The sequence below is a fragment of the Achroia grisella genome, unplaced genomic scaffold (assembly GCF_030625045.1).
Source record: "Achroia grisella isolate CSIRO2021 unplaced genomic scaffold, CSIRO_AGI_Agris_v1 utg903, whole genome shotgun sequence".
NCBI classification, from domain to species: Eukaryota; Metazoa; Arthropoda; class Insecta; order Lepidoptera; family Pyralidae; genus Achroia; species Achroia grisella.
In genome coordinates this window covers 3,317,098-3,334,142 of record NW_026713061.1, presented here as the reverse complement: position 1 = coordinate 3,334,142, position 17,045 = coordinate 3,317,098, and the positions used below count along the sequence as shown (strand labels likewise).

The 17,045-nt window shown below is 33.8% G+C and overlaps 1 protein-coding gene across 5 annotated transcripts in view; it reads right to left on the bottom strand.

Annotated features, from left to right (window-relative positions):
- LOC131853637 (probable phosphorylase b kinase regulatory subunit beta) overlaps window positions 1–17,045 on the bottom strand; it is a 33,509-nt gene that overhangs the window by 8,734 nt on the left and 7,730 nt on the right. For 3 of the 5 annotated variants that reach the window (XM_059204607.1, XM_059204604.1, XM_059204606.1), the window contains exons 5-12: window positions 14,635–14,764; window positions 14,161–14,312; window positions 13,473–13,809; window positions 12,552–12,641; window positions 11,661–11,687; window positions 10,686–10,840; window positions 10,433–10,447; window positions 9,538–9,657 (exon numbers count right to left, since the gene is read on the bottom strand). In XM_059204607.1, the coding sequence (XP_059060590.1) occupies window positions 9,538–9,657; window positions 10,433–10,447; window positions 10,686–10,840; window positions 11,661–11,687; window positions 12,552–12,641; window positions 13,473–13,809; window positions 14,161–14,312; window positions 14,635–14,764 (1,026 nt within the window). The remainder of the gene's footprint in view (window positions 1–9,537; window positions 9,658–10,432; window positions 10,448–10,685; window positions 10,841–11,660; window positions 11,688–12,551; window positions 12,642–13,472; window positions 13,810–14,160; window positions 14,313–14,634; window positions 14,765–17,045) is intronic. The other 2 variants (XM_059204605.1, XM_059204609.1) reach the window with 2 other exon arrangements.

Here is a 17,045-nt window from a genome sequence, read left to right as displayed (position 1 = left end):
GGGCCCCATATTTCAAAATTGGCCAATAGACTCAGTTCTGCTGCATATGCAATTAGAAGATGTTATAAACTCTTTAGTTTTAATAAAATATATGATGTGTAACTTGACGTAGATTGTCATCTATGAATTCAATAAACTGTTACTACTAACTATTAATCCTTATTCTAATTTATAAAATGTTGGCGACGAGGACATAAAATGGATAAAGAACAATTTGAACAGTTCCTGCAATTACAACGCACACAGCATGATCAATTAACTGAAGTAATAAAACTTCTAGCTACGACAACTACGCAACATGCACATTGCCCCACGGAGACGCCTGTGGTGGCTTCGAACAGCCAGGATACGCTCTGCACACATATTTCTAGCACATCAGGTATTCACAAATTATCAATATTGAATAATTTCAAATGTGAAAAATTTAACCCGTCAACGACTACGGTTGAAAATTTCTTCGATTACTTTGAAATAAAATGCGAAATATTAGACGACAACATAAACAACGGGGTTAAAAAAGACCTATTATTTAACTGTTTAACACCGGAAGTTTTCCATGAAATTAAAGTAGCACTTATACCTCATTTTGAATCGAGCACTTATGATGCTATCAAACAGAAATTAATGGATTTATACCGCACTAAGGAAACCAGATATCGAGCACTATCTGAATTCTGGAATTGTATACGACAGGATGATGAATCAATGGAACACTATGCAAATAGACTAAAAGAATTAAGCAAAGATTGTGGGTATAACGACACACTACTAGAACGACAACTTCGTGACCGCTTTGCTACTGGTCTTAACCACACACAACTTGAAATAGATTTAAAACAAAAATGGCCGGATCTCGTAGAAAACTTTGAGGACACAACAAAGGAAATAACATTTGCGCAAATATTTGCAGTCGCACAATCACGTGAGTTAGCGGAAGGGGATCAAAATAAAAAAATAATCGGCATTTACAACGTTAACAAAAAAAAGAATAATTATACTGGTCAAAAACAAAGACGACTAAGCCCTGGTCAATGTCGTCGTTGCGGAAAGAGAGAGAAACATGGAATAAATGAATGTCCAGCTAAAGATAACACTTGCAAAGAATGCAATTACAAAGGACATTTTGACAGCTGCTGTATAAAAACAGGTAGAGCATACTTAACCTACGAAAGTAAACAGGAACATAAAGGCAATAAAAGGTTACACAAAATTGAAAGAAGCTATTCCCCACGAAGCAACAGCTATACGTCAAGGAGCTCAGACCGTAGCGATGACGACACGGAGGATGAACATCATTCCGTGTATAAAATTCAAAATAAATGTGGTAAAGACAGTAAAAAAATTGACGCTATGATCAACGGAAAGTCATGCACAATGGATTGGGACTCAGGATCTCTCTATTCTATTATCAGCGCCGACTTCTGGAAGCAGATAGGATCTCCTCCGTTAGGCGATGCACCGCGACTACGAGCTTATGGAAATTTAAAACTTAAATTACTGGGTTTGACAGACGTAACAGTAAAAATACAGGATAAAGAAAGGATTTTGCCAGTAGTAGTTATGAAGAAAGCTGATCCTATGCTCTTTGGTCTACTAAATTGCTTTTACTAAATGTTTGAAATGGAATTTCCCAAACCTGTCTATACAATACGTACACTACAACAACCTACGACCCTTAATCAAGTTTTAAATACGTACAAAACACTATTCGATGATCGTCTTGGCAAAGTAAAGAATTACGAAGTTAATATTCATATTAGACCTGGTACACAGCCAAAACATCTCCCTCCAAGACCTGTTAAATTCTCTATGAAAAGAAATATTGAATCTGAATTGAAACGACTTGTAGACACTGGAATAGTAACTGAAGTCGATCCTAATATAACACCCGTTGAATGGGCAACACCCACAGTTAATGTCGTAAAGACAAATGGACAAGTTCGAATATGTGGTGATTATAGAAGCACTATTAATTCCGTTCTTATAACACATGCACATCCAATACCACTGTTTGATCAATTACGACAAAAATTAGCAGATGGTGAGAAATTTACCAAAATAGATTTAAAAGATGCCTATTTACAGTTTCCAATTGCAGCTGACTCAAAAAAATACCTTACCATTACAATTCATAAAGGATATTTCCAATATAATAGAATGCCGTTTGGAATCTCGACAGCTCCATCTATATTTCAACATTTTCTTGACAAACTACTTGATAATATTCCAAATGTTGCAGTATATTTTGATGATATCGCCATAACCGGTAAAAATGATTTGGATCACCTTAGAACACTATCAGTAGTACTTGGAAAGCTGGAACAAGCTGGTCTTAAAGTAAATTTAAAAAAATGTACTTTCTTTCAAAAAGAAATTGAATACCTTGGACACACTATAGACAAAAGTGGCAGGGTATACGTCCTACGAAGTCAAAATTAGAAGCTATTTTGAAAACACCGTCTCCGAGTGACCCACAAGAACTTAGATCTTTCTTAGGATTAGTTAATTTTTACGAACGTTTTATTATTATTATTATTATTATTATTATTATTATTATTTGGTATTAAAAAATTTGATCAATATATACGCGGCGGGAAATTTACTTTAGTTACTGATCATAAACCTTTAATACATTTACTAGGGACTCGGCGTAACTTACCTAAGTTATGCAACAATCGACTAGTCCGTTGGGCTCTTTTGATCGGTAGTTACAACTATGATGTCACATATACAAAAGGCAAACTGAATGTCATGGCTGACTATCTCTCGCGAATGCCTAATCCATATGAAAAACCATCGACTGCTGAAGAAATAGTTCGCAAAATAGTGACACGCCACCAATCAGACAAATTGCATGATCTACCTATATCCGAAGAAACTCTCAGACGCGAAGTAAAAAAAGATCCTATTTTGAAAAAGGTCACTGAATTCCTAAAGACTGGATGGCGTTTAGATGGTTTGTCAGAAGACTTGCGGCCATATTCACGAAAACGTTGTGAATTATCATTAGAAGATAAGATCCTGATGTGGCAAGGTCGAATCGTAGTTCCATATTCACTAAGAAGATCTATAATGAAATTTCTTCACAATGGACATCCGGGGATATCTGCCATGAAAGCACTGGCCCGTTTTTATGTGTGGTGGCCGTCAATCGATGATGACCTTGATATGTGGGTAAAGAGATGTTCTAAGTGCCAAGAAAATCGCCCTAACGTGGCGGAGCTGCCGGTGTACTCGTGGTCTGTGCCTGATGAGCCATGGGAGAGAGTTCACGTGGATTTTGCGGGTCCTTTTGAGGGCAAATATTGGTTGGTGCTATGTGACGCACTTTCCAAATGGATCGAAATTAAACCAATGTCTACAAAAGAAAAGTGCAAGACCTTGAGAAAAAAAGAGAACAACTTCTACGCATATGTTCTTCGACAAATAAGTCTATTTCAAAACTTAATAAATCTTCAAACATGTATGAAAACTGCACAAAAGTTATGGAACAAAAAAAATCAAATATTTCAGAGATACCAAGCACTCATATCGATATATCTTCACTACATATTTTCTCAAATACTACTGAAGATAAACAAAATTTAGATGTGTCACCGTACGATAAAAAATATCTTATACCACAGATAACATAATATTACATAGTTATACTGAAAATAAATTATTAGTATTTGGAACACAGCAGTGCTCAGGACTGGCGTCAATGTTATGGGAAAAAAGGAAATATAGTAAATACGATAAATATATTGTTACAGGATTCATTAAACCGAATGCAGAATGTAATACAGTGTTAACTTCTTGTACCGCCATAGACAAAATTAATCCTAAAGATAAAGTAATTATATGTATTGGAGAAAATGATAGCGACCCTATTAAGGTTACTTCAGAATTATATATGGCTCTTAAGGCACTTGAAGATAATACTGTAATTGTACTCAATGTGTTAAATAATAGGTTTCTAAATGTCAATATGCTAAACAGTAGTCTCAGAATGATATGCAAAAGATTTAAAAATTGTGTATATTTGCAAAATACTAAATATTGCCGAAATATTCTAGAAGAAACATGTGATAAGGTAAATTTTCTTATTGACAGTATTGACTACAATAATAAATTCTTAAATTTTAAAAATGTTAGGAAGAGTAGCGTAGGTCTCAAAAACGACAATACAAATACTAAATATTTTAAGAAAGGTACTATTCCTTATTATTTTACTCCTATAACAAAGGCAAAAAATAATGTTGAAGTAAAAAGTTCTGTAATAAACTCTCACTGTACTAACAAAGCAAAGAGAGGAACTATTCCATTCTATTTTCCTTGCATAGATAAAAAATTTTTTCGAGAATAAGGAAAATGTTTTCAAAACTTTTAGAGTTCTTCATCAAAACATAGCCAGCGTGTTATCGAAAAAAGAAATATTAGAGATTACACTTGTAGAACTGAAGGATAGAGATATAGAACCAGATATATTATGCTTTTCAGAGACATTCTTGAAAATAGGTCATGAAAACTATTTAAAAATTAATGGGTATCAACTTGCTGCTACTTTTTCTCGGGATAGCTGTAGAGGTGGAGTTTGTATTTTGACAAAAATGGGTTGGGAGTCAAAGGAACTTCCATTCATTCAAAATCATGCTATGTCTAGGTTGTTTGAATGTTGTGGTATTGAGGTTACAGATTTAAATGTAGTCATAATTTGCTTATATAGGACACCGACATCGGATGCTAATTTTTTTCTTAAAAAACTTGACTGTTTATTGCTAGAATTACAGGATAAATGTGGGAAAAAGAAGATCATTCTAACCGGTGATTTTAATATTAATACACTAAACCCGGGGAAAACTACTGATTACCTATATGACGTAGCTAATAGCCATAATCTAAAAATACATATAAATGTAGCTACTAGAGGTTCTTCATGTATTGACCACATATTGAGTAACATTAAGAATGCCAATGTATTAGTGTTATCTCTTCATTTATCTGATCATGATACTGCTCAGTTACTTAATTTCCCTATTAATATTACATGTCAACAGCAAAAAGAGTATTTTATTTATAAAAGAGATTACAGTATTGAAAATATTACCAAATTTAGGAACTATATAAAAAAATTAACGTTTTCAGATGTATTGGAATCTAGGAATATTAATGTAGCATACAACAATTTTTACGAAATATTTACACTAATATACAAACTTTGCTTCCCAATAAATAAAATTAAAATAAATAGGAAGATATCTAAACCAAAATGGATGACAGAGGGTCTAAAATTAAGTTGTAAGAAAAAAAGAGAACTCCGTTTCAAATATTATAAAAATAAAACACCACACGGTAAAAATATATACAGACAATATTCAAAAATATATAGACAATGTATATTTAGAGCACAAAAAAATTACAATATTAGATTAATTGCCAATAGTAAAAATATGTGTAAAGCTTCTTGGCAGGTAATAAAAGACGAAACGTCTAATACAAAAAACAATGACATAAATAGTATTAAATATAATGACGAAAATATAATTGACCCTAAACAAATAGCGAATGCATTTAATAATTACTTTATTGACATAACTTCCATGCCCTCAGTTAACACTTCATATAATTGCAAGATACGAACCGTAAATGACACGGGTAACTCATTATTTCTGAAACCGTTAACTGTTAATGAAGTTATTAATGAAACAATGGCATTGAAAAACACAAATTCAGAGGGGTTTGACGAAATATCAACAAAAATTATAAAATCATGCATAATGGAATTGGCTCCAGTTTTAACATTTCTAATCAACTTATCTTTTGAATGTGGATACTATCCTGATCTTTTAAAACTATCAATAGTAAAACCACTTTATAAAAAGGGCGCTAAAAGTGATATAGCCAACTATAGACCTATATCCCTGATTTCAGTACTATCAAAGTTATTTGAAAAATGTATGCTCAATCGTTTCATTGATTACTGTTCTAAGTATAATATTATCAATAATGATCAATATGGATTTCAAAGGAATAAATCTACTACTCTAGCTATCTTATCTATTATAAATGAGGTGTTACAAAATATCGATAGAAAAAAACGTGCTACCGCTTTATTCTTTGACTTAACTAAAGCATTCGATTTTGTATCGCATCATATTTTATTGAAAAAATTGGAAGCCATAGGTATTAGAGGCCCAGCTTTACAATGGTTCACCTCATACTTGCAAGATCGCAAACAATGTGTAGTTATTGAAAAAATTAATAAAAATAACACCCTAGAATCATATCAATCTGACTACAGATACAATAAGTCAGGTGTTCCGCAGGGAACAGTACTAGGACCAATACTATTTTTAATTTATATTAACGATATACCTTTAATTACCCGACATAAATGTGTTTTATTTGCGGATGATATTTCTATGATTGTGACATGTGATAAAAATATTGACAATAATGAATATGAAACGGATATTAATAATGCGGTTAAATGTATAATAAATTGGCTTGACATTAATAATCTAAAAATTAATTTATTAAAAACAAATTATATAGAATTTTGTAAGAAAAATACTGTACAAAAATTAAATATTGCACACGACAACGTAAGTATCGAGGAGGTTATGGATGTAAACTTTCTTGGAGTTATTATAGACAAAAACCTTAATTGGAAACTTCATATTGATAAAGTATGTAACAAAGTTAACAAATTCGTTTATGTTTTGAAAAAATTAAAGAATATAACAAATCAAAATACCGCTCTAACAGTTTACCACGCTTATGTAGCATCCGTTTTAAGGTACAGCATCATTGTCTGGGGTAACAGTGGGCATTTAAACAGAGCTTTCATTGCACAAAAAAAATGTCTGAGGGCAATATGCGGCACCACCCCGCGTACGTCTTGTCGCCATTATTTATCAAACTTAGTGTATTAACGGTACCTTCAATGTATATATTGGAAGTCTGTAATCATGTTAAACGGCATCAAGAACTTTTTACGAAAGCCAAGGACATATATCCACGTAACACTCGTAATGCAGAGAGGTTAGTTTTAGACATTATCCCAAGAACATCACTGTACCAAAATAATAGCACTGCTATGTTTATTAAAATTTATAATAAAGTTCCTGATACTATCAAACAATGTAATATAAGACTTTTTAGGGCAACGTTACAGGAGTGGCTAATTGTAAAAAACTTCTACAGTATAAGGGATTATTTGACATACGAACTCTGACCTCATGTAATTATAGTTTTAATAATATTGATTGACATTAGTGGAATACTGTGACATTTATTATTTTATTGTGGTACCTATTATAATGTTTTAATTAAATTTAATGACATATTGTAATTATGATATCATTTTCAATATTTGCATACCTCTACGGGGTGCTGCATGTCGTGTACTTATACCTATTATATTGTAAGATCAAAATTACCATGTAGCAGGCAAATAAATAAATTATTATTATTATTATTATTATTATTATTATTATTAATCACAACAAGCAGGCTCTGCAGTGAACTAGATACTATTTTTACTTCACTTGGACTTCCACAAATTATAGTTTCAGACAATGGTCCTCAATTCGCATCTCAAGAATTTCATGAATACTGCAGATACAATGGTATCAGACACGTTAAGTCTTCACCTTACCATCCAAGAACGAACGGGTTGGCTGAACGGCTAGTTCGTACTTTCAAAACCAGGATGTCTGCTAGTATAAGTGACGGATTAAGTTTAAAAAAACGTTTGGAAAACTTTCTGTTTACTTACCGTATTACTCCTCGAATCGATACTGGTAAATCACCAGCAGAAATACTTTTAGGACGACAACTACGTTGCCTCTTAGACAATATTAAACCAAATCCTAGAATGTCCCTCCGCTTCAAACAATTTCAAGCTAACATTGAACATGACAAGGAAATATATTTCAATCCAGGAGAAACTGTTTTTGTACGCTCTCGAGACAATAAATCATGGAAGCCTGCCACAGTAGCCCGTCGTACACATCGTTATTCATATTTAATTAATACACCTATTGGGGTAAAGAAATACCATGCGGATCAAATAAGAAAACGTGTAATTGAAAGAGAGGATGTTCCGTTAAGTCAGTCCTGTAATGCCCATACCCAAGATGTCCAGAATATGCAACACAATACACCAATATCTCCTCAAAGAGACAGGGAAATATCATTAGAGACTGCTCCTTTAGAGTTTAGAAACCAAATCGAGACATTGGCTACTGCGTGTAATAATGAAACACCGAAACATTCGAGTGTATTAGCACCCAATTCAAATGACGTGGGTAGACATATTGAAAAACCAGCAGTTGAGGGGTTACGTCGTAGTAAGCGTGAAGTCAAGCCACCAAGACGTCTAATTACAGAACTGTCATAATTTGATGGACTCGCATGGTACGAGTCTTTTGTTAGGGATGGACGAATGTTATAAACTCTTTAGTTTTAATAAAATATATGATGTGTAACTTGACGTAGATTGTCATCTATGAATTTAATAAACTGTTACTACTAACTATTAATCCTTATTCTAATTTATAAAAGAAGAATTAGGCAATTAACAGACGTGGCGACGGCTAAACTTGTATACTTTAGTTATTTCCATAGCATTATGTCATATGGTATAAAAAACTTAAAGACTGTACAAATAGAAACTTACGCAATAAAAATAAGCTAATTTTACCTAAATGCCGTTTGCACAAAGTCAGTAATTCATTCTATGGTAATTGCGTAATATTTTATAATAAACTGCCAGAATCTGCACTAAATCTGACAGAGAGGCAATTCAAATCTTATATTAAACAATTTTTGTGTAAGAAAGCCTATTACAGGATAGACGAATTCATAGACGACAACATATCAAGTAAATAATTAGTTTATTAGCATACAACGTTATAATTTGTTTATCTCATTGCTTTCTTGATTCAATTATTTTATAAATATGAAAGCGTAGCGGTTTTTGTATTGATTGCCGCATGCATTCTTGTGTGAAATGTGAATACTATAACCATCAGATGGCAATAGTGAGTAGCTATGACATGGTCTGGTGTTTTGAGTAGTCATGCTCACTAAAATGTCCAGACTTGTGGCGGCGTGGTGGGCCGGGTCATTGGGCTCCCTAAAATATGGTCGAGCGCAGTGGTGGCTGGCTCATCCGTCATACTCCGTCATACTGAACGGGTGCTGCTTATGTGGACTAGTCTGCTCTAATCACTATGACTTATTTTCTCTTATTAATTGTTTAACCAGTTGTTGTATATTGAATGTTTTTTCTATTTTATTATTTCATTGAATTAGTGCAAGTCGGTGGTTTGTATTCACACACTTAAATTTAAATTGTAAGTAAGAATAAATTATTTAAAAGAGCAACACACAAGTTTCTTGCTTGTTCTTGTGATGGGACATTCCGAATGAGCGGTAGATAAAAAAAAATGTTATGACTATTCAAAAGTGCTTCAATGTAAGTTTATTTGAATAAATGATTTTCTATTCTATTCTATTCTACATATATTACTTCGTGTCGCTATTTACCTGCACCGGTTCAACTTCGTGCGGCGTCTGTGTTTGTATGCCGTACGTGCCCATCATGGCTTGGAGCCGCATCGACTCAGCTATCAGTACCACTTGCACCACCAAATCTGTGGCTATCCCCTGCCGCACATGCAAACAACATTCATCATGGAATACACATATCATACAAGTACGCTTTACGTCAGCACACGAAATAACTTTACACAGATCTACATGCAACATGCTATTGTATTTCTTCTGTATGAGTGGTAAAATATTAAAATGACTTAACAAAAGATGTTTTTTAAATTAATAAAGATTATTTTTGCGCTTCATAAAATCATACAAGGTTTATTTTATTGCGTAAATCCTGGATACTCGGAGACTTCTATTGCATACGTCGTATATTATTTGCTTTACATATAATAAAAGCATTCAAAAGCTCCTTTTTATATTTTATTAACAAAGATTATTTCTGTGTTTCATAAAATAAAGCAAGGCTTTGTATTGCGTAGCGCATTGATACTCGAGATTCTACTGGATAGTTCCTTTATTGTTTGCTTTAAATATATATAATAAAAGCAAATTTTTTTGTACGTTTAACGGTGATATATACACTGTCAAACGGACAAAATCAATTTATTTACATAAAAATTACGAAAAAAATACAATAAAACACAGAACAGATCTGACGTAAAATTATTGCGGATAATGTCTTAGAATTGATCCATTTAGTATCTTCACCCACACTTTAGTAACGCCTTGTATATAAAATTATTGTTCATTGTATGTATAATAGAAATGGTCCATGCAATAAGGAAAAACTAATTATTTTATATGTAACGACAGCCATATTATATAGTTATATGTATCATGCATGCAATATGTCATCTCTATATTATGCTCCAATACTTACAAATGTAGGCTTGGCCTGCAATTGGGCGTGAAAATAAAATAACAGTTGAATGTAAGTACGTTCCAAAATTAAAGTGACATTAAAATAAGATTATTTATATAATAGGAGAGCGTTCCTATAATAGATGTATATTGTATTATAGTATCGACCCAGCAGCCACTTTGAGAAAAACTGGTACGATATAAACAGTTTCAAACCATCAGACGGGCGGTATGCTTGATTGCCACCTACGTAGTATAAAAAGAAACAATACCTGGAAAGCAGAGTATCTGCCAGCGCGGCGCGGACGGTTGTACGAAGGCAGATAGCGGCGAATGGGGTCCAGCTCGTTTATGTGCAGCAGACCGCCAGTCAACAGCTGCGCCAGAACAAATAACGACTGGCCCCACAGGAACAAGCCACTCGTATCTGTGTGTCAGTTTAAAACCCACTTCACTTAACACACTTACATTGTACACTAATAATGCTACATTCATGAATCTACACTTTCTTCCCAAACTTTATGAATCAAGTCTTATAGATTTATTTCAATTTACTATTGTATGTCAGTAAAGTCCCTATAGACCATAGTGTTTAGATAAAAAATAATTTAAATAGGTATATCATATATATATACAACTATATAAATAGCACTTTTTATCACTCAGCTAAGAAGAATTGCTCAATTGGTTGAACTAAGCTTTTTCTTTCTCAAGTGTTGTATTATTTTTCAAATATCAACATTATTAGTATGATATTGTTTTATTACAAACTATTAAATAGCGTAAATTAACAAAAATAAGTAAATTAAGTAACAAAACAAATAAATCAGACATAGTGTCCAGTCCTTTACGGATTACAGGTTATTTATCTACGCTCTCCAATGTGCAGATGAACTTAATAATTAATTACATTAAAATATATTAGCATTTTTTATTATGTTTGGATGTAATCAGGCAACGTATGGGAATAATAATATGCGATAACTAACGTCTATAGTTATATGTACACCATTGCATTTCCATAAAAGCGTCAACTAGTTTACACTATATTAAGATGAACATAGATATACAGAAAATAAAATAAGAGAATCATTAATTAATAAAAAATATAAAGGCAAGTAAAAATGTTAAAACAAGAAAACATACTTGCGAAATATAATATAATTATGAAAAATAGAACTGTATTATTAAGACAAAGGTAAATAGCGAAAGGGAGTTAGCCTGACTACCATTAGTTACTTTATTACCTTTGTTTTCATGGTCACCGGAATAATCTGTAATTGGCATGAATTTATATTATTTAATTACCTAAAATTAATTGTATTAAAAAAAACTATGATAATAGTTGAATAATACTATGTGCTATAACACATTTAGTTTTATTTGCATGTATTATGTTTTCAGAAGTACATATTACTGTAACGTACATATTAATGGGCCGATGTACAGGTGGGCGACCTGATGTTAGTTGCACACTGAATCAGCACAAATTCAGAATTATATTCTTCAACACCTAACGGGACTTCCATTATCAAGTTCTATCCGATGGCGACGAAGCCGTTTGATCGGCGCAATTCAAAGGAGGGTTGGGCGTAGCAAACTTGAATCAATCGAACAGCGTCAGCAGCAGAAGCCTTCCGACTTACTTAAATTCAGGTCCATCATACATTTCAGATAAAAAACGAAAATATAAGAGACACCTAAATCTAAAATGTTGAATTGTTATTGTCAAATAATCGTGACATTTATAATATTACCTGTTTATAAGTTGGTTGAATTGTTTATCTCAATAGTCTATGAAAATTGTAAATCTATATACATATAACACCATTTGTCTTCAATGACAATCCATAATGTTAACGCACAGTTAAGACTACTACTACTAAATCTATGTTATTTTATAACATAAGCATCCACTCAGAAAGTATGTTTGAAAATTGGGAACAAAAAATAATGTGCACAGCGGAGGTGTGAACATTATTTCAAGACATATGTTGATAAATAATCTTGGCTTCATGTACATAAATAATTTACAATCATCAAATATTAATCTATTAACATAATAATTATTTTAGTTTTATTCATAATTGAAGGGGCACGATATATAAATACGTAATGTATATGAGGCTATTACTTACTGTCTGGTATTTTTCGCATTGAATTTGGTTCGTTCCTTTCATTTTCTATAGATTCGCGTGGCACATAATAATACCAGGGTATCACTGGATCTGTAATATGCAACATTAATAATATAATATGAAAAATTATAGGTTACATTGCAATCAAACACTTCTTCTTATTTATCTTAAACAGCTGCCACCAATTTTGATCGGTGATTTCATCAACGTCATGGTTTAAGAGACGCAGTGGTGTTTTATAGCTTTAGCTTTCTTCAATTTCCTCAGTAAGGATTGAAAATTTCGTTGAGATTGGTATAGCAAACACTCACATTTAGTGCAACTATTTGTAACATTTTTTAAGCTATATGTTTATAAATAATCTAATATGTTAATATTCTACTACCAAAAGTAAATGCTTTCGTCAGTACATTACTAAATGACGCTGTGTGACATGTCCATAAGTATTTTATCACCATTATTTATATAATTCATAATCGAGTTTAACTTCAAACAGCTTAATCTGGTCCGGTTTTTAATAGTTAGTTATTCGTTTCAGTTTGATAGACGCTTAATTTCTTTACCAACTTTACTTCGAGTCTCTCCATGGATTGAATAGATTACAATCAATGCTTCTAGCATTAATTGTAGCAAATGACAAAGTATTGGGAGAATTAATTTTTATAATGCACAGAAAAGTGTGGTTAAGTTAAAATGAAAACTGTACGGCAAAATGCAAAAATATGGCAAACATTGCGAAATACGTTCACCACATCAGCGACAGTCGCCGGTGTCTTAGACTATTGCTTCTGAGTAACTAATATTATTTATTTCATTCAACATAAGTGGAATCAAATTAAGTAACATTTCTTGCGTGTGAATCCGTTTTTATCTTTTCCCCTTGAGTTTTCTTAATAATTAAGTATTTCTGTATGTACTAACCTCCATATTTATCCATGCAAATTCTAGCCTTCAACATTCTCTGGTATTCTTCAACTTGATCAGGTAGTGTACGGAAAACACCATCGATTATCATGAATACATAGAAAATGGGCCATTCAGACTCTATACCATCAAACTCCTTCAGTTCTCCCTCATGGTAGTATCTTCTGCTTGGGTCCTCAAGTACGCTTTTATATCCATCGCGACTAAATCTTTTGAAACCATATTTTCCTTGTAGACGCCGTAATACGTTAGCCTTTGTTAGCTGTACTAGGTGTTCCTCGTGCGTCGCAAAAGCAGGAAATGATATTGTTGGCAATAGTGCAGCATCGACACCCTATAATATAAACACAATTAATTTCATTGATAAAATAAATACATTCAAAATGAAATACGTAGTACTTAGCCTGTAATAAAAAAAAATGTTATACACTGACTGATCTTTTATTACCTATTCCTTAAAATGGAACTGGCACACTAAGGTATTTCTTTATTTATAGATTGACTTGGAATCGTATACGTCCATTTAGATATACCCAATATCAGGCTTCTTTCAATTATGATTAAGTATTGCGCCTAAAGATATGCGGCACGGTAAGATATGTTTATGAAATATTAAGTTCTATAAAATATTATAGTAAAACTAAATTACCTATAAAAAAAACTCATGACATATTATTGTATATACCTTAGAACTCGACTCCCTTGGAAGCATAGTTTCAAAAATACTTCTGTTTCGATTATGTGCATCTATATCAACATACACTACACTCCATGATGCTCCCTTATCACCAAATAAGTTGCATCCATTAATGGCTTCTAAAGCTGCTTTTGCCATGCCTGTATTACATAGTTAGGTCAACTGTTAATTTTTATTTATAAATAGGTGTAAAATTAGTTGGAGAAGGAACATGTTTTTAATATGTTATATTTAGAATCATTCATGCATAATACAATTCTGTTTGAACATTAATACAAATTCATAAATATAATTAAATTTTAATTAACATGTGTTACTTAATGCACAGTACTATACTAAGTTTTTTTTTAGTATAGTTTTGCTTCTATTATATAGAATTTTCAAAATTGTATCAATAGTACCGGAGACTACCAGTACACACAAAATTTACATCTTTATAACACTAATAAATAGGGTACGTACCAATGGAAGAAGCATGTATTTCCGGTTTGCCATCATTATACTTGGAACCTCTTTCCCACATACCATAATCTGGAGTTCTATAGGCACGTTCCACATAATATACCAGGTTTTGAACAAAGGCAACTTCATCCTGCAAAGAACATCAAATTTTTTTTTTTCTGAGTCTATCCTGCAATCAGTCGGAGACTATGAACAGATGTGGTGTAGGTGTTACATCGCGGATAGAGAGTGATTCCCAGCAGAATCATCGTCTCTTTTGGTGGTCCTGATTAGTCATCTGGTTCCAGTAGCCTACGCCTTTTAAGCCGACGTATGTTGTCAGGGACTATCAGTTGGTTGGCCAGCACATTAGGATGGTGTACTAGCCGTGTCTTGTACTTGGAGTAGTGGTGTTTTATCTCTTCGGCTACTGTGTTTGTGTTGACATACTCATGAACCTCAAATATTTTTGCAAACCATGGCGCATTTATAAGCTGTTTCAGGATGTTATTTTGTGCCCTTTATATTATGCTTATATTTGAATTTTCAGCAGAACCCCACAATTGGATGCCATAGGTCCAAATGGGTTTCAATACAGAGTTGTAGAGGAGAAGCTTGTTGTCAAGGAATAATTTTGGATTTCTGCCTAGCAACCAATACATCCCTTTGTATTTTATGTTTATTTGGTCTCTTTTTACTTGTATGTGCTTTCTCCAGGTCATCCGGCGGTCCAGGTGTATTCCAAGATACTTCACTGTATCACTTTGGGGTAGTGTTTTACTATTCAGTGTTACCGTTGGACAATTTCCTGGTCGCAAACTGAATGTCACATGAAGCGACTTGGATGTGCTGGCAACCATCTTCCATTTTTTGAGCCACTGGTTGATGTGATTAAGGCTATTTTGTAAGTTTCGTGAGGCTTGGTTGGGGCACGTATTGCAAGCTAGAACTGCAGTGTCATCAGCATATGTGACCATGGTTAGACCCTCGCATTGTGGTAAGTCTGATGTGTAAATAGTATACAATACTGGCCCCAAGACAGATCCCTGAGGCACCCCTGCTAATATTTGGTGGAATTTTGATGTGTGAACTCCCTCCTTGACCTGGAATAGTCTATCCGATAGGTAAGACTCCAAGATGTTATAGTATGTATGAGGCAGAAGTGATTTAATCTTGCATAGGACACCCTTGTGCCAGATTCGGTCAAATGCTTGTTGGATATCAAGAAAAACTGATGAAATATACTCTTTCCGTTCAAATGACCTTCTTATTGTATCACATATCCTGTGTACCTGCTCCAATGTTCCAAGTCTCTGTCTAAACCCGAACTGATGGTCAGGTATGATAGACCGATCCATGAGCACAGCTGACATTCTTCCCAAGAGGATCCTCTCAAACAATTTTGATACTAGAGGCAGAAGGCTTATCGGTCGGTAGGAGCCGACCTCTTGGGGAGTCTTACCCGGTTTGTAGATCATGACTATTTGTGACACCTTCCATACTGCAGGGAAAGTTCCCACCCGTATTATAGCGTTAAAGAGAATAGTGAGATATAATAATGCTTTTCGAGATAGTTCTTTAAGTACGCTTCTATTGATTAGGTCATATCCTGGGGCTTTTTTGTCCTGTAGGTTTTTTATATTTCTAGCTACCTCTCTTGGAGTCATTGGTGTTATAGGAAGTCACTCTGGATAATTTGGTTAATATCAGATTCATCCATCCTAGTCACTTCGCTGTTTGGTCTGAAAACCTGAGATAGATGTAGAGCAAATGCTTCGGCTTTTTCTTGGCCTGATCTTGCCCACTTATCGTTGGGCAAACGGAGAGGAGGTTTTTGTTCTATTGGTTGATTTTGTAATTTACATGTTCTCCATAAGGAGTAGTCTGTAACATCAGTGGGAGAAAGTGATTGAATGTGCCTCTCCATAGTTTCATTTAGCTGAAGTGATGATTTGCTTTAACTCTTTTATGCTTTTGTTGAGGGCCGCTTTATCTTCAGGGTGCCGACTTATATGCCATTTCCTACGAAGTCGTCTTTTTTCAAGTATCTTCTGCTTTATAACCCGAGGAACGATATTATGTCTCCTGTTAAGATTGCTTGTCTCAGGCGTCGATTTCCAACATGCTCTTTGAACCGCAAGAGTAAAGTTTTTAGCAGCACACTCGATGTCGTTCTCAGTTTTAAGAGCTATTTTTAAGTCCAGAGTACTGTCCGGTGTCTCCCGAAAGCAGTCCCAGTCAGTTAGCCTATTGCACAGGGTAATGTGGGATTCCTTGTTTATTACAGTTGTGCTAGTAGTCAGAATAATCGGGATATGGTTCGAGGAAGCATCTAGACAGGGTTCCACCAGATAGAACAAGCGTGACAAACCCCTCGTTATGAAAAAGTCTAAAACATCCGGCAGTTTATTCGGATCGGAAGGCCAATGAGT